The 17,495-nt window shown below is 38.4% G+C and overlaps 2 protein-coding genes across 4 annotated transcripts in view; both read right to left on the reverse strand.

Annotated features, from left to right (window-relative positions):
• LOC138029766 (neural cell adhesion molecule 2-like) overlaps window positions 1-6,667 on the reverse strand; it is a 16,513-nt gene extending 9,846 nt beyond the window's left edge. The window contains exons 1-6 of one of the 3 annotated variants that reach the window (XM_068877585.1): window positions 6,512-6,667; window positions 2,987-3,247; window positions 2,407-2,664; window positions 1,805-2,065; window positions 1,164-1,421; window positions 693-959 (exon numbers count right to left, since the gene is read on the reverse strand). In XM_068877585.1, the coding sequence (XP_068733686.1) occupies window positions 693-959; window positions 1,164-1,421; window positions 1,805-2,065; window positions 2,407-2,664; window positions 2,987-3,247; window positions 6,512-6,608 (1,402 nt within the window). In that variant the 5' untranslated portion in view covers window positions 6,609-6,667. Of the gene's footprint in view, window positions 1-298; window positions 960-1,163; window positions 1,422-1,804; window positions 2,066-2,406; window positions 2,665-2,986; window positions 3,248-4,005; window positions 4,143-6,511 lie in introns of those variants that run through there. The other 2 variants (XM_068877583.1, XM_068877586.1) reach the window with 2 other exon arrangements.
• A 2,207-nt stretch (window positions 6,668-8,874) lies between these two features.
• Window positions 8,875-12,200, reverse strand: LOC138029798 (limbic system-associated membrane protein-like). Its single transcript, XM_068877622.1, has 3 exons — window positions 12,060-12,200; window positions 11,377-11,730; window positions 8,875-9,173 (listed from the first exon to the last, which is right to left on the reverse strand). Exons 1-3 carry the CDS (start codon window positions 12,157-12,159, stop codon window positions 8,884-8,886), a joined length of 744 nt encoding a protein of 247 aa, XP_068733723.1. The 5' UTR covers window positions 12,160-12,200; the 3' UTR covers window positions 8,875-8,883.
• Window positions 12,201-17,495: the final 5,295 nt, after the last annotated feature.

Consider the following 17,495-nt stretch of genomic DNA (forward strand, 5'->3'; position numbering starts at 1 on the left):
TCTTGAATTCAGGATTTTGTCAGTCCAAAATCTTGAATTCAGGATTTTGTCAGTCCAAAATCTTGAATTCGGGATTTTGGCAGTCAAAATCTTGAATTCGGGATTTTGGCAGTACAAAATCTTGAATTCGGGATTTTGTCAGTCCAAAATCTTGAATTCAGGATTTTGTCAGTCCAAAATCTTGAATTCGGGATTTTGGCAGTCCAAAATCGTGAATTCAGGATTTTGGAAACCTAACTCTAACTCTACGACATAACTCTTTGAAAATAACTCTAAGAATAGCTGTCCCCCTTAAAACTGGAGATTTAACAAAGTTTAATTACTTCTTTTACCGTTTGAAGTCAACTCAGTCGTAAATAGCACGATTCCATACGTGAGCAAGTTAGAAATAACTCGTATGTTAAGGCTGGTTTACACATACGACGCAAGCTTAAGCACTAGCAACATACGCAGACGCCACAGTAGCGTTTTGATAATTGGTACCTTTCATTAGAACAAAAGACACTAATTAACAACAAGCAAGAGAAAATGATCCTAACCCTCATTTTCTCTTGACAACAAGTTAATGCGCCTGCGTATGTTGCTTATGCTTATGCTTGCGTCTCATGTGTAAACCAGCCTTTAATGAAACAAAATCAATGTAAACAAAGATGTTATCAAAGTGGAAAATATTTCTACATTCCGACACGTACACAACACGTTGAGGCTCATGGCCGCTATGTCTCCGGTGCCAAGAATGTTGCTGGGTACACATTCATATTCCCCTTTGTGTGAAGAGTTAACGTTTTGAATGACGAACACGCCATCTTTGGAATAACCGAGAAGTTCCCTCTTGAAGCGAAATTCGTATACAGCAGGTGGAACACTGTCTGCGCTGCAAAAGAATGTTATTGTCTGTCCCTCAAACACATTATCCATCTTTTCCACGTTCGATGTTAGTTTCGTCGCTCTTGGTTTGTCTGTAGAAAAACGAACAAACAATAGCTTATTTCCCCAAAAATTCGGCACCTTATACTGTTTTGTTGACTTCTTACAGATGTGGTAGGATGATTGAGAAAGTAACAACGTCAGCAGTCGCCGCGACTATTATTATGAAAACTATCTTACTAGATGAATTCATGGTAAGTTTTGTTGTTCTTGTTTCTTCAAAAATTGTGACTTACAGTTGACCATTACGGACGAGGTAGAAATTGCATCCTCTCCAATTCCATTGCTAGCCTTGCATTGGTAATATCCAGAATCGGCTTTCACCGCACCTTTCACAACAAGAACACCGTCCGTGGAGTTTAACAGGGAGGGGCTAGGTCTTTTCGTCCATGTTATCTTTGGTGGCGGATTTCCACTCGCGATGCATACAAGGCGCAGGTCGTCCGTCTCGTTCACTGTTTGACTATCTTGTCTCTTGATCATGCTTGGAGGATCTAAAAAGTTGAAGAAAACTATTGACTTTAAAAGGAAAAAAAAACGATCATTCTCGTACAGATTATCTTTCAAGAATTGTTGCCCCAGAATATTGTCTCTCTTGGGCAAATATTCGAAAGTGACATTTTTATGATCGCTTTGAGTATTCCTACAGAGTTGACCATGATAGACAACGTCTTAAAAATAAAGCTAGACCCTGAAAAAGTGTTTTGCACGCATTGATTAAATACACCCAGCCAATCATATAATAAGCTTAACTTTTGGGAATTGCTTCTTTTGTCGCCCTTCTTGTCTGTACTAATAGAATTAGAAATACATTTCTCAGGAAATCAGTATTAAATCTTATTAGCTAATGAGTAAACCTTAAAGTAAATAAACGTACAGAAAACATTGAGGTGTCTTGTAGCGTTTGCCGGTTTCCCTATGCCATTTGTGGCCGTACACACGTATGTCCCAGCATCGGTTCTGTTAGCATGCGTGATGGCAAGCCGCTGACCAGAGGGGTACGAATCGCTTGATACCTGGCTAATCTTTGTCCACGTGACTATTGGAAGAGGTGTCCCATCACTAGTACAGGCAAGGTCCACGTGGTTTCCTTCAGTGACATTATATCTCTTGGTCGGTGGATTGATGGCAGGTGCGTCTGGAGATCACTTAGAAATTCCAAGATCAAATTATTCCATATAATTAATAGAGAATAATAATTATAATAATAATAATAATACTAATCATTAGTTTAAGTCAGCGTTGATCTCTTGAATGATAAGCACCATTGCTTATTTTGGAAAGTACGAACGAAAGATTGATTTCAGTCAGTTGGGAAATGTGTTCTTTTTTTTTTTCGAAGTGGATTCGCCACTAACCGTTCACGGTCTATCGGGTTAAGCACCATGAACATCATAGAGGCTGTGCACTAGCTGTTTTGTAAATATTTTCTTTAATTGTGTAGACGTTGGTTTCACTAGTTGTCAGTTTGTGACTTACAGTTGACTATAATAGTGACAATGGAAATTGCATCGTCTCCAATTCCATTACTAGCTTTACATTGGTAGTCCCCCGAATCGTTGTTCTTCACACTTTTGACAACCAAAACATCCCCAACTGTGGTAAGCCTGGTGGAGTTTGATCTTTTCGTCCAAATTATCTCTGGCTGTGGATTTCCAGTTGGGTTGCACTTCAGTCGCAAGTCTTGTTGCTCTGTAACTGTGTGATTCCTATGTGTATTGATTATGCTTGGAGGATCTAGAAAGGTTAGACAAGGCAATTAGGCATTGCAAAATATTCGTTTTATGGCGTAACTTTACTACAAGAAGATGCTCTTAAAATCACCAAAATATTATTGTGCCATTGCGTTACACTTCAGAAGCAATATTCAAAATGTTTCTCTGTTTACTGTTGCAGTCATTTTCCTGCAAAGAATTTTATCAAATAGCGTGTCAGAAGGCGAAACGATCTGAAAGGCTTTATGTCAGAAAGTTTTCATAATGACTCCTTTTCGGCGAAGAAAGAAATTCGAAAGGGATTTCCCAAATTCTTTCCCGTTGGCTTTACTTTATCGACTTACAAAAAACATTGACGTATCTTGTAGCTGTTGCCGGTTTCCCGATGCCGTTTGTGACTGTACAGATGTATATACCAGCATCTGTTCTGGTAGCGTTGATGATGCTGATCCTCCCATTAGCCGAGTGTGAGACATTTAAGACCTTGCCAACTTTTGTCCACGTGACCACTGGAAGAGGCATTCCATCACTAATACAGTCGAGCTCAACATCGTTTCCTTCGGTGACATTAAATCTCTTTGTCAGAGGATTGATGATGGGTGCGTCTGCAGAGTTCAAAGTAGAAGAATAACTAACACGTAGCAAAATATTTTCACAAAGTGTTGGATACGAACCATCAAACAGTACATACATGGTTAGAGAGCTACTAATTTGCTTGGGTTGTTGAAACACCAAAATTATATATTTGAAGCACTTGAAAACCCGTTAAGATGTTTAGGATCATAAATTGGCAGTTTACTTACTAGCATCGCCTCCTTTTGGAGGCTGGCCTCCGCCTTTCCTCTCTTGGTATGTTCATTGAAACGGAAATATCACGTGGTCATTAGTAGTTTATTTTTTGTTAATACCAACCCATTTACTTCTTTTTTCTGATTTTTCAAATGGTGTATTTGACATTTTTATCGCGAGGATTTTTTCCTCGGCATAATAATCTCTCTTCCTATACTATTGGTATTACGAGATCAACAAGTGGCATGATTTTTATCCACATTTCTGGGCACCTCAGCGTACAAAAGTTACACATAAAGCAAACAAGGTTTCATGCTCGGCAAATTTCTTGGTCTTTGTTCGCGCTATCTTGGAGATTTAAGGACGTTCGCGCGAAAATCTTCCCACATTGATCAAGTTATTCCAAATACTTAATAAAGAATAATAATAATAATAATAATAATAGTAATAAAACAGCGTAGATCTCTAGAATGATAAGCACCATTGCTTATTTTGGAAAGTACGAACGGAAGATTGATTTCAGTCAGTTGGGAGATATGTTCTTTTTTTTAATCGAAGTGGATTCGCCACTAACCGTTTGTCTATTGGGTTAAACACCATGAACATCATAGAGGCTGTGCACTAGCTGTTTTTGTAAATATTTTCTTTAATTGTGTAGACGTTGGTTTCAATGGAAATTGCATCGTCTCCAATTCCATTACTAGCTTTACATTGGTAGTCCCCCGAATCGGTGTTCTTCACAGTTTTGACAACCAAAACACCCCCAACTGTGGTAAGCCTGGTGGAGTTTGATCTTTTCGTCCAAATTATCTCTGGCTGTGGATTTCTACTTGCGTTGCACTTCAGTCGCAAGTCTTGTTGCTCTGTAACTGTGTGATTCCTATGTGTATTGATTATGCTTGGAGGATCTAGAAAGGTTAGATGAGGGAATTAGGCATTGCAAATAATTCGTTTTATGACATTTTTGGATGAAAACCAATCACAATTTTTGCGTTCGACAGAACGCTTCCTAATCTTCTGGGTTGCCTGTTATCGTGTAGGTTCCCTGTGCAAGCAAGCGAAACCTGACCCGTCTTTTTTCGTTCCATGGCTTACCTTTTCGGCGCCATTTTGAATGACGTCACAATTTCGTTGCGCAAAACATTTTGCCTCGTGCTTCGTTGTTTGTCGGACGTGTTGGAAGGTTCAAGCTTTATCATTCTGCCTCGTGCTTCGCTGTTTGTCGGACGTGTTGGAAGGTTCAAGCTTTATTTAAACCCTTCGTCGGTTGCATTTATGAATTACAAGTAAAAGTAATGACATTCCGAGATGACGTTCCATTTCATTTTCCTTTCACCGCTCACCGCCTGTGAATGAGCGCGTCGGCAATCTATTTTAGGATCATACCTGATTTTTTGTTTGCCTTTTTCAACCGCCAACTCGATCTTAGAATAAGAGCGAATTTTATTGCGCCTACGGCGTATTACCTTTGTGGGAGAAAGGATTAGGTAATACGCCGCGATACGCGGGATGTTTCTGTTTAACCAGAGAAAGACGACGTGGTGTGAGATTTCATGTTAGATGTACGTTAGCGAATTTCGAAAAACACCCAGGGACGTAACAAGCCTTTCATATGATGAATATTGCTAACACAAATTATTTTAAAAATACAAGCTAAAATATTTCTTATTTTTACACCTTGAATTTTGATTACAGCGATGTGAAATGGCGAGGGAAAAGTTTGCTTTTCTGAAGGCCCGCGCCGGCGAGAGGGCATTGTTCAATGTCACGGCATACACGAAAAATAAAAACATATTTTCGGTTCTACCATGCTTAATTCGCTGATTCAAACGGTAAAGTGCTCTCCGTTAAAAAAACAAGACCTTCATTCAAAGTTTGTAAGATGCGCCGATAGAGAATACCTAAACTTCGAGCCAGGATTCGAGCTAGGATCCGAGCCAGGACTCGAGCTAGGATCCGAGCCAGGATTCCAGCCAGGATTCGAGCTAAGATGAGCTTTCTCCGCTATTTATTCTCGAATCTTTCGGTTAGGTTATGTCTCGAATCGGTCAGGTTAGGTTAGGTCTATTTGCGTTGGTTCTAGTCTAGTTAAGTCTAGTTAGGGTTAGGGTAGGTCTTGGTTAGGTTAGGTTAGGTATAGGTTAGTTCTAGAATCCTTGCTCAGATCCTATCTCGGATCCTGGCTCGAATCCTGGCTCGGATCCTGGCTCGTATCCTAGCTCGGATCCTGGCTCGGATTCTGGCTCGGATCCTGGCTTTATTCTTAGTTTATCTCGCGCCGATAATATTTATTTGATTTTTCTGGAAGGAATAGTTTTTATTTTTATAAAGCACGCGCCGGCGAGTCTGTGTCCGTAGCGTCACGCAAATTGTTTACGAAATTAAACACGTGCGTCTTATTACAGTAGTTCAGCTTTATTATGAGACAAACTAACTCCCGAGTTAGGATTTCGTGTTGGATTTCGAGTTAGGATTTCGAGTCGGTTTTTGGGAGATGCTCCAGCTGCAACGAATCGCCTTGGCTTTGGTACGTTAACCGTACGCGTGGGAACAGCCATATTTCATTGGCTATATTTTGATTACAAGTGAAGCTATGATCTTCGCAGTTATGAACGCAATTTTAGCAATTGATTCATTTCATATACCATTCATCATTGATTCATTCCTCACGGGATCATTAGAACCCACAAATGATGTGGTAGCATTTTCTTACTACTTCAGCTGTGGTTAAACGTCTTACGAGGAGCAATCAAAATTCGCTACAACTTCTCCTCTTTTATAAGAAAAAAACCAAAACAATAATAACAGAGAACCAGCTGACAGAGTACGACTGAAGTATCTACAATTTTTCTTTTCTTGTAAAGTTATGTACGCATGGATTGCTGATGTAAAATATATTAACCCATGTGTTTTTTTTTTCCAGAAAACATTAAAACTGAGCCAATTGTATTCTTTTTATCCTGAGAAATATCTCTTGTGTAAGTTTGTGTGGATCTTATCACACTTGGACCAAGCGTGCCCTTTTTCAGTTGATGTATATATTATCATGCAGTCAGGTTGTAGAAGAACAAACATCCTACAAAATACATCGAGGTCCCTTGTGGCCTTTGCTGCTTTCCCAATGCCATTTACAGCCGTACACATGTAGGTACCAGCCGCAGTTCTGTTAACATTCATAATGGGAAGCCGCTGATGAGCCGGATATGGTACACTGCCAATCGGCCCTCCAATCTTTGTCCATGTGGAGGTTTTCGGTCACTAATGCATTCGAGATACACATCATGTCTTTCACTTACATTGTATCTCTTTGTCGATTGAGTAATCGAGGGTGAATCTGCAAATTCCAATCAGACAGTATTAAATGAAAAACCCTGTCGTTCTTCGAAGAATGCCACTACAACTGTACAAGTACAAATCATAGTGGCGGGGTATTCTGCAGTTACGCCCAAAAACGAAAGTCTCTTCGTACTTATTTTTATCTTCCTTTAGAGGTCTAAATCTATGTCCATTGGATAAATTTCGGTCTTCGTAAACTTAAAATATTTAACAATTATTCACCGGTATTCACCGAGCCTGAGGTGGGTAATTGTTTTAGTATAATTACATCTAGGTGATTATTTGAAAAATGGGCATTTTCTTTAAAACAATTAATTTCTTCGTCCTTCCTCCTCGACAAAACCGCTTGCGGCCATTTTGAAAAAATACGCTTAGGTGATTATTGCGAAATTATCACCTCAAGTGCAACCAATCAGGGCGGAGAATTTTTCAATGATTATGTATAAAATACGGTGACCCGTATGGGCCACTACCTGTACAAACTTTATTTTCCTCGCACAAACTTTATTTTCCTCCTACAAACTTTATTTTCCTCGCACAAAGTTTATTTTCCTCGTACAAACTTTATTTTCCTCGTACAAACTTTATTTTCCTCGTACAAACTTTATTTTCCTCCTACAAACTTTATTTTCCTCGTACAAACTTTATTTTCCTCCTACAAACTTTATTTTCCTCGCACAAACTTTATTCTAATCGTACTAACTTTATTATAACCGTACAAACTTCATTATCATCGTACAAACTTTATTGTCCTCGTACAAATTTTATTGTCATCGTACAAACTTTATTTTCTCGTACAAACTTTATTGTCATCGTACAAACTTTATTGTCATCGTACAAACTTTATTGTCATCGTACAAACTTTATTTTCTCGTACAAACTTTCGCAAAGAACTAATCCGAAAGGAATCTGGGAACGAGCGTAAGTATTTCAAGATGGCGGAAGGTGAAGGTGACGAACGAGACGTGATCGAGCACTATTTTCACCTTGGATATACAAATGAAATCATTTGGATTTTCTCAAGCGCTTCCATCATATTAAAATAAGTTTGAGAACACTAAAAATGAGGCTTCGTAGCTTTGGTTTAAGGAGGAAAGGCAATATCATCGACAAAGCCAGGATACGAGCTGTAATTATAAGAGAGTTCTCTGGTCCGGGATAGTTGCAAGGGTATCGCTCAATGTGGCACACTTTACGAAACAAGTCATGTCTGGACCCTAGGGCATCAACTCCATGCCCCCCCCCCCCCCCCCCCCCACCTTCCTACTCCAATCAATGTACAGACATGACTTGTTTCGTAAAGTGTGCCACATTGAGCGATACCCTTGCAACTATCCCGGACCAGACAGAGAACTCTCTTATAATTACAGCTCGTATCCTGGCTTTGTCGATGATATTGCCTTTCCTCCTTAAACCAAAGCTACGAAGCCTCATTTTTAGTGTTCTCAAACTTATTTTAATATGATGGAAGCGCTTGAGAAAATCCAAAATGATTTCATTTGTATATCCAAGGTGAAAATAGTGCTCGATCACATCTCGTTCGTCACCTTCACCTTCCGCCATCTTGAAATACTTACGCTCGTTCCCAGATTCCTTTCGGATTAGTTCTTTACGAGAATGACAATAAAGTTTGTACGAGAAAATAAAGTTTGTACGAGAAAATAAAGTTTGTACGATGACAATTAAGTTTGTACGAGAAAATAAAGTTTGTACGATGATAATGAAGTTTGTACGGTTATAATAAAGTTTGTACGATTAGAATAAAGTTTGTGCGAGGAAAATAAAGTTTGTAGGAGGAAAATAAAGTTTGTACGAGGAAAATAAAGTTTGTACGAGGAAAATAAAGTTTGTACGAGGAAAATAAAGTTTGTAGGGGGAAAATAAAGTTTGTACGAGGAAAATAAAGTTTGTACGAGGAAAATAAAGTTTGTACAGGTAGTGGCCCTTACGGGCCACCGTAATGAAATCGCAAGCGATCGCAAGTCAGTGGAACTTGACAGACTGTATTACAGTACATCGATCCGAAAGTGATCAAAAAAGAAAGTATCGTGTTCTTTTTTTGTTTGTTTGTTTTTTCTCCTCTTTCCTCAGTGTTATGCATCTGCATACAAAATCTTCAACATTTTCTCGAAACAGATAGGCGATACTTACAATGAACTGTGACTCTGACTGAGGCAATTGCTTTGCCGGGTCCGTTATTTGCAATGCACTGATACAAACCATCCTGGTTCCTGTTTATATTTTTCAATGAAAGGACCGTGCTTGAGTTAAGGGTCTTCTCTTCGTTACTAGCTTTTGACCACGTTATTGAGGGTGGAGGAGTGCCACTTGCGTGACAAGAGAGCCTCACGTCATTACTTTCGTTGACTGTTTGGTTGGGCGAAAGCACAGTAATCGTAGGAGGCTCTATAAACAAAGAAAGAATTACTCATAGAGGTCATCTTATTTGGCACCGATTGATTTGTGAAAACAAATGTTAATTCGGGGTTTGGCTCAATTTTTCAATGGATAGCTTTTTCTGCAAATTGTGCACTTTCAGCATTAGTGATTTGTTCGTAGGCAGGATTATCACAACAGCTTCTGCCAATTACTGCACTGTTACTGGCATGCATAATAAACCACAACTCCAAAGCTTCATGGCCTTCTCATTTCAACCAATTTGTGCTTTCATATCGACGTCCGTCATGTCGGAATTTCTCTCCTGGAATTGTGACTCTTTACCATTTACCAGGGGCACCCAACGTCAATTTTCGGAACTTCAATATCTGTTCGGAAGACGATTTGAGATTTAGAATTTTCGGAACATTTGTTGTAAAATTTCTTGCTTACTTGCCTCTCCTAGGATTTTTCCAACATCTGAAAAATGGTATAATTGCCCATTCTTTACGGATTCTTACCCTAAAAAGGTCACCTAGAATTTTCGGGAGCCTTTTTTCTGGCTGAAATTTTCGAAACGGTAAGTTTTGATCCCTATAGTTTTCGGATCACTAGACTTTCAGCTAGGAAATCCGAACAGCTGAAAAATTTTTTGGGGACACAAATATGCATATATCTACCGTTTAAATACTAAAACACGATTAACGATGCTATGTCTAAGTGGTTTTGAACAATATTCTTGTTGGGTGCCCCTGATTTACGTTGATCGCGTTATATTCTAGTCAATCGAGCCGTGCTGGTGACAAACAACATGTTTTGATCCACGAAAACGAACAAAAAACAGATGTTTCATCTTTCGTGTCCCTCCTCTGAGTACGTCTGGCTTTATGCCTAATCTATAAATTTGATTAACATTAATCTCTCTTTAGAGCGACCAATTCGACCTTTATTATTCAGCCTTTTCGCCGCGAAGATGACTGGAAATTAACTGTTGCTTTACAAAGGAAACGAGTGAAGTTTAAGGTTTTAGATTCGGTTAAAATACCAAACCTAATGTCGTTGTATTGTGAATTATATAGCGTATGTATAAACACTGTAGGTTACGTAAGTATTGTCAGGAGTTTTCGTAGAAGTGTCTATTGTGAAGTAAAGTTGAGTGAATAAATAAACAAATAAATATTAAAATAGTAATAAATTAATAAATGAACTACCGAAACTGTCATCCTTTTCTCTGGTTCCCTTCTAACGATTCGTTTCAAGCGATCAGCATTAAAAGATGCAAGATGTGAGGAAAATAAGTGCTTCGACAGCTCTTAGAGGGGCTATGTCGCGCAAAATGATGTAATTAAATGACACCCAAAACGCCCAAAAAGTAAATTGAAACATTGCAATATCCCCTTTAAACTGTTGCACAACAAAAAAGAAATACAGCAAAAGGAAAGAAAGGAAAGTATGGATGGACACAAATGGGCAAGACTGAAACAGATTGCATTTTGGTAATCTTGAAAAAAGTCAGTCCGACGTTTTTGTTTTCTAAGTTGCTTAGAATCATCTTGTTTGTGATGTAACAAATAATTTTATCAGTAAAGGAATTCCACATTACCATTCTCAAGTTTTCAACACGTGATTAACTAAAAATGTTCACTTAACACCCTAAAATAACGTGACATAACCCTGTAATAAACTTAAAGAATTAATGAAATGTGTTTTCCCTGCCATCAGTCCTTCACTAAGTGGATCAACATTTAACTGTATACTATGATACTGCTTTTGCAACTGGAATAAACTTAAAAGCCCCGGCAATAAAAGATCAAAAGACAGAAATTCTACTGGCATTTTATTAGAAAAATCTGGCATGATAAGCATGGAAACGGGCAATTTGAAAGTGTAAGAAAAAACGCTTGATATATAAAGTTCAAGCGGATTAGCTGGAAATTCCTTGGGAACACGAAGGATGGAAATTAGTCAATTAACGAAATCCCGGAGCCGCCATTATTTCTATTGGGACTTTAAACACAAATAACAATGGAAAGAGAACACTTTTTGATACTTTCCTTATTTCCACTTAACAATCAATAGTCGTGTTCGTAAACTGTTCTAAATTTATGCCATCAATACGCCGAATTCCATCTAAAAATAAAAAAATCTGGTGGAGTAGACGCCATTTGATACAATAGGTCATTTTGGCTCAAGAAAGACTCTAGAAGGACGCCTTGATTCAGAATAGACCTACCTAGTATTATCAGTTGAGTGCAATTTACTTCGCTGTGTCCTTGCATTACATTGGCAGAAGGCCTCGTGTTTACTTCACAGCAGTACTCAGCTTTGTCATCCATTTTCAAGTTCAAAAGCATAAATGATGGTGTTCCTCTCTGCAGCAACACAACTTTCTCGCTAAAGGAATCATAAAACCTTATCTCACTTTTTTCATATTTCATAATTTTTGTCGAAGATCTACCCTGGAATTTAAGCAAGACGAAATAGTCCAGTACATTTGTGGAAGTAAGTGTGTAATTCCATTCTAGGGTGACGTTTTTACCAAGAGTCCCGGACACAGGGTTCGCAGGTGTTTTCGTCCAGGTAATAGCTGCAAAGAAGAACAGATCTAGATTGATTACGTTTCTACACCTGACATCTGCAATCTATGGTTAACATATGATTGCATTGTACTATCACATGAAAGCCGGAAACTACACCGAGATGGCGAAGATAAAGTTATTTCTTTGAAACCTTGGCAAAAGCAAAGCAGGAAACCATTTTACCAATTGGAACAGGGCAGAAACTACAAAACTCAATACTTTTTTCGCGAGATAAGATTTGAGCACCGTCCATTTTGTTGGCTCTGCTTGGTATGTTTGATTTTCCAATTCCCTTCTTTAAAGGGAATGAAAAGGTGCAAAATACTGAGCAAATTACCTGATGACTGGAGAAACAAAATTAATGATACCGTGATAAATAGAGATGTTTCTTTGTATGAAAAGAGCAGCAACCTAGTGGACCCACACAACGACACCATGCTTGACCGCTAGCAAGACGCTCGGGTTCAGCGAAAGAACAATAAGAGACACGTACTTTACATTATCACTATGCTTGGAATGCACCTTCACAGATCAATTGCTTTCTCCAATAACGACAAGCTCCGATTGTTTAATGCCCTAAATCTGCCAATCGAATTTAATTGGGGTTCTAATGGGTTTACTTAAAGTCACGAATGTTATTGCTTATTTTATATATAGCTATTTTATTCAGCAAGGTTCTAGTTTTGGTGCACAACTTGCCAGATGCATCGAATGCTGATTAACTACCCACATAAGCCATGTTTAGTTCTTTAAACGTTGCATTATGCCTTCATGATTCCGGTCTGGTCCATTTAAACCCTATTATAAACACTCGTCACAAATTCCTACGATGACATGTTTCGTTTAACGACAATACTAGAGTACCTTTAACTATCAATATCTTTGAGGAAAAATTCATATTCTTGGAAACCCCCAGGCTCCCCGAATCTGAATATGACAAAAAGACAAAAGATGAGAAGTCGGCTCCATCCTAAGGGGAGTAAGAGATGGCTTACGAATGCAAGAATAATCAAACTAGCTTTATTTCCTTATCGGTAACATTTGCTTTTTTTATTTCAGGGACCCCTGCAGTGATAAAACTCTTAACAAGTTTGTTAATTGGGTAGTCCTATTTTTAACTCGTTTCCGCTGTAACGGACGCACGGTCTTGATACACCTTGCTAAGTAAGGTTTATTGAAATTCATTATTAAATGTCTCTAGGCTCTACGTGATAAGAAATTTGCGGAATCCTATTTCAGATAATTAATTGAAAATTTGTGGCTATTTCTGCTTATCATAAATTTCGATTTCAGTCAGTGGCAGAAGAGACACAAGAGTCTCAAGCAAGGGTCTCTCACCTCATTATGATCATCCGACTTATCAGATTCCTCTGTCAAAAGAGGATTTGTGACTTGCTACGTCACAGGCCAACGGAAATAGAAAGTCGTATCAGAATGAATCACACACCTCTTAACAACCTCTCACTGATGTGTCTCTCTGCTCTGTTGTATCGAGAAGAATTAGGCTCGATTCTTTCTGTTTTATGTTGTCTTGTGCCTATTGTTTTCTAAACCAATAAGGAGAGCCGTTAAATAAAAGATAGTTCACGGTATCCTGATCCTCGTTTTTGGGAGACCCTGTAGCTTCCAGACGCAGTCTGTGATTGCAGAACTAAACAATAGATGATACAACAGAAAAAATGCGCCTATTGTAGTAGCTCTGATAACCGAAAGAAGCTACAGGTCATAGAGGGATTAATGAAAATAGCAGTGCGGAATAGGTGCTGCATACGCGTTTTAGGGCTGCGACTGGCATTTTACGCAAGGGATAACATTCTTTTTGGCATCAGTTTAGCAGTATCAGTTATAGGGTTGCAGCTCTCATTTTAACGTTAGTCTTCATTTTAACCTTTGTCTTCAGTCGGTATTTACACTGACCTATTTTTTAACGCTACAAAGTTCACTTGAAATGTTGCTTTCCAAACTGTTGAATTTAAAAAGTAAATTTTATTTTATTCTGGGTTTTATTCAAAACCCGCCAAACGTTACTCGATATACAAGTCAGAGAATGCGGTGTATTCTGCCGTAAATGCATACATGCATAGATAGAATTTATTTCTCAGTCGGATTTTGGATTGGTGACGGTGCTGGTATCTTCGAAAGAAAAAAATATTAAAAGAAGCAAATAAAAAACAATATATAATTTGTAAAATCACGGCAAATTTAACTGACCGTGCTCACTTACTTACAATCTCAACCAAAATCCAACATACTTACTGCTTCGGAGCGAGCGGAGCTCTAGCGAGCAATGGGAGGGAATAGCAACATCCAAAGTGCCCCTGTGATAAGAAAATCACTTCCTTTTTTTCATCAGATTTTAAAAGTGTGTTTACTTGACACCCGACTGGCAAAATTTTGAGGTTTGACTTTTATGTCACGCAAAATGAATGATGTAATTTCTTGACACCCAAAATGCCCAAAAAGTACAATGAAACATTGCAATAACCTCTAAGAACTGTTGAACAACATAAAAGAAATACAGCAAAGGGAAAGAGAAGCATAGATCGACACAAATGGACAGGATTGAAACGGACTGCAATTTGGGTAATCTTGAAAAAAGTCGGCCCGACGTTTTTCAAGTTTATGGCAAATAGCCTGGATAAAGTTATTAATTTTTGCTCACAATCATCTTGTTTGTGATAAAACGATAATTTCATCAGCAATTAAAGGGATTCCACATTACCATTTTCGAGTTTTAAACTCGAGATTAACCTAAGATCTCGCCTAAACACCCTAAAATAACGAGCCGAAACTTCTCGAATTCACCACTTTTTACAAAAGTGCACTACGTTTATCCACAATGCACTGCGCTACGAACAACCTGAAAAAGTCTTGCTGTCTTTTCTATTTGTCATCTCGCTTCTCAGCTCAATCCGAAGCTTTTTAAGCGAGTTATCGCTTTTTGGGATTGAGCTGAGAAGCGAGATGACAATAGAAAAGACAACAGGACATTGAGGGTAGTCATTTTTATTGCAAAAATATCAAAATTTAGGCTGAAATACCGATTACCGTCTTTCAAAAATTCAAACCGTTGTAACACAACACCTCCATATGCTGCATGGCGAGAGTCACGTTTAGCGTAATCAAACTCGGTACATACAGACATACATACATACATACATAACTTTATTTAGTAAAGCAGGTCAAGAGGAAAAAACAGGGGCACCCAACGTCAATTTGCGGAAAATATCTGTTCGGAAGACGATTTGAGATCTAGAATTTTGGGTACATTTGTTGTAAAATGTCTTGCTTGCCTGCCTCTCCTAGGATTATCGAACATCTACAAAATGGTATAATTGCCCCTTTTTAACGAATTTTTACCCTAAAAAGGTTACCTAGAATTTTCGGGAGCCTTTTTTCTCGCTGAAATTTTCGAAAAGGTAAGTTTTTATTCCTATAATTTTCGGATCACTAGACTTTCAGCTAGGAAATCCGAACAGATGAAAAATTTTTAGGGGTTAAAAATATATGCCCATATCTACTGTTTAAATACTAAAATACGTTTAGCAATGCTATGTTTAAGTTGTTTTGAACTATATTCTCGTTGGGTGCCCCTGAAAAAAGCAACTTTACAGCTGATGTGGACCTACTGTAATAAAATTAACAATACATACATATGGTAGTGATTATACTTTAGATAAATAAGATAAATAATCGCTAAAAATAAAATAAATAAAACATAAGTATGTATCAATAATAATAAAAATCGGAATGCTTATTATAAACTACTGAGCTGTCTTTTTCAAAAGTGATATTCATAACAGTATGTTTTAACTGCTTCAGTCCATTTTTAAAGCCTGTTTGATTAGAAAAAGATCTTACACTATCAGACAGGGAATTCCAGGCGATTGCAGCCCTGTGTACAAAGGAATTACGACCGAGCTCAGTGTTTGGTCTATTAACTAAAATATTTAAAGATTTCCTAAGATTATAGCTCTTACAGGTCCTAACAACTAATGAATGTATTTCCTCTAAACCTAAATTACTAAAAGCCTTATAAGTAATAATTAAAATACGAAATTTATAAAAATATTCAAGAGGCATCCACCCAACTCTTGCTAAGATATTTTCATCAGTCATGCCCTTTGGCAACTTATGAATCTAGCAGCTCTAATATTTATCAATTCTAATTCTTTAAATTTGGAGCCAGAGCCCCAAACCACAACCCCATAGAGGACAGTTGGGATTACAGTCTTAAAATACAGAGTTTCTAACAGAGATTTGGGTAAAAAACTTATACGTCTCAGCATTTTGACTTTGGTATTGAATGACACACAAATTGATTTAATATGTTGAGACCAAGGGCTCAGTTGGTTGAGCACGGGCTTTCACGCGGGAGGTCGTGAGTTCAACTCCGGCCAGACGGCCGGACCAACACTCAGGGTCTTTAAATAACTGAGGAGAAAGTGCTGCCTTTGTAATTACATCTGCAAATGGTTAGACTCTCTAGTCTTCTCGGATAAGGACGATAAGCCGGAGGTCCCGTCTCACAACCCTTCAATGTTCATAATCCTGTGGGACGTAAAAGAACCCGCACACTTGTCGTAAAGAGTAGGGCATGTAGTTCCCGGTGTTGTGGTCTGTCTTCTGTGATGTATCATGGTTGGGAGGGTAAATTCTCAGAGATATTAGCTACACCAAGCTACTCTAAAAATCCGAGGGTAAAAAAAATAATCGTGCTGTATTTGCGGCACGCATTTTTTGTTCATTTCTCTCGCCAACTCGTCAAAATGGCCAGTTTGCAGGTTTTGACGACAACGTGAACAAACAACAGTGAATCTTTCTTTCTCTCTCTTTGCTTCAAATCCGTACGTACCTGTCTGGTTAAAGGATACTTTGCCCATATTGTACAAGATAAACATAATGGAAACATCGTGAAACACATAGGGTAGCTAAAAGCTATATTTTTAAGTGACGTTTTCGTCGCCGTAGCCGTCGTGGTTTCCTAAGGAAGCTTAAGATTTTACGACGGCGACGGCAACAGCAACTGCGCAAAAAAAATGATATCATTGGTTAAAAGAGCATAAATAATCGTGCTGCACGTGAAGCACGGATGTTAGCATGTCTTCCTGCGGTACTCCGCATAAGGACGAGGTGAAATTACCAAATTTGAGGTTCTAACGACAACGTGAGCATGCAAAAGAGAATCTTTCATTCTCTGTTTTCACTCTGAAACCGCTCGTACCAATTTAGTTTTAGGATACTTCGCCCAAATTGTCAGAAGTGAACGACATAGAATAACAGCAAAAGAATTATGACAAAACAAAGTGATATTTTGAGGTGACGTTTTCGTTGAAGTCGCCGTCGTAGATCTTAAGGTCCCTTTAAGCTCCCTAAAAACGCGAAATCCCGGCCAAATTTCAGGATAGGACGACAACGTGAACATACAACGACGAAGCACTCATTGTCTAACTTTACCTTAAAATCGTTCGTACCCATGCATCCAGTTACAGGATAGTTGGATATATCACAACCTGAACAAAGTAGCATAATCGCCAAATATACTTACGATAGCGCAAAGTTACAAGATTTGGAGTGACGTTTTCGTTGCCTTTGTCCTCGCAAACTCTCTAAGTGATTTGGGGGAAGCCAGAGCGTAATAATCAGACTTATTTCATGTAGAAATAATTTTTAGATATGGACCGAAAGGTGAAAAGCGTCTCTGCAATTGTGCCCAGGATTGTTGAATAGCCCATTTCCGAGTTGCTGCATGCCTCAGTTTCAAAGCGAGTCC

Source organism: Montipora capricornis, chromosome 13 (genome assembly GCF_036669925.1).
Source record: "Montipora capricornis isolate CH-2021 chromosome 13, ASM3666992v2, whole genome shotgun sequence".
Classification (NCBI taxonomy): domain Eukaryota; kingdom Metazoa; phylum Cnidaria; class Anthozoa; order Scleractinia; family Acroporidae; genus Montipora; species Montipora capricornis.

Coding starts and splice junctions, on each gene's coding strand:
- LOC138029798 (XM_068877622.1), bottom strand. CDS start 12,159: ATGGTGTCGTTGTGTGGGTCCACTAGGTTGCTGCTCTTTTCATACAAA. Junction 11,731..12,059: donor TTTGTTTCTCCAGTCATCAG/GTAATTTGCTCA, acceptor TCTTCTTTGCAG/CTATTACCTGGACGAAAACA. Junction 9,174..11,376: donor CACTCAACTGATAATACTAG/GTAGGTCTATTC, acceptor CTTTGTTTATAG/AGCCTCCTACGATTACTGTG.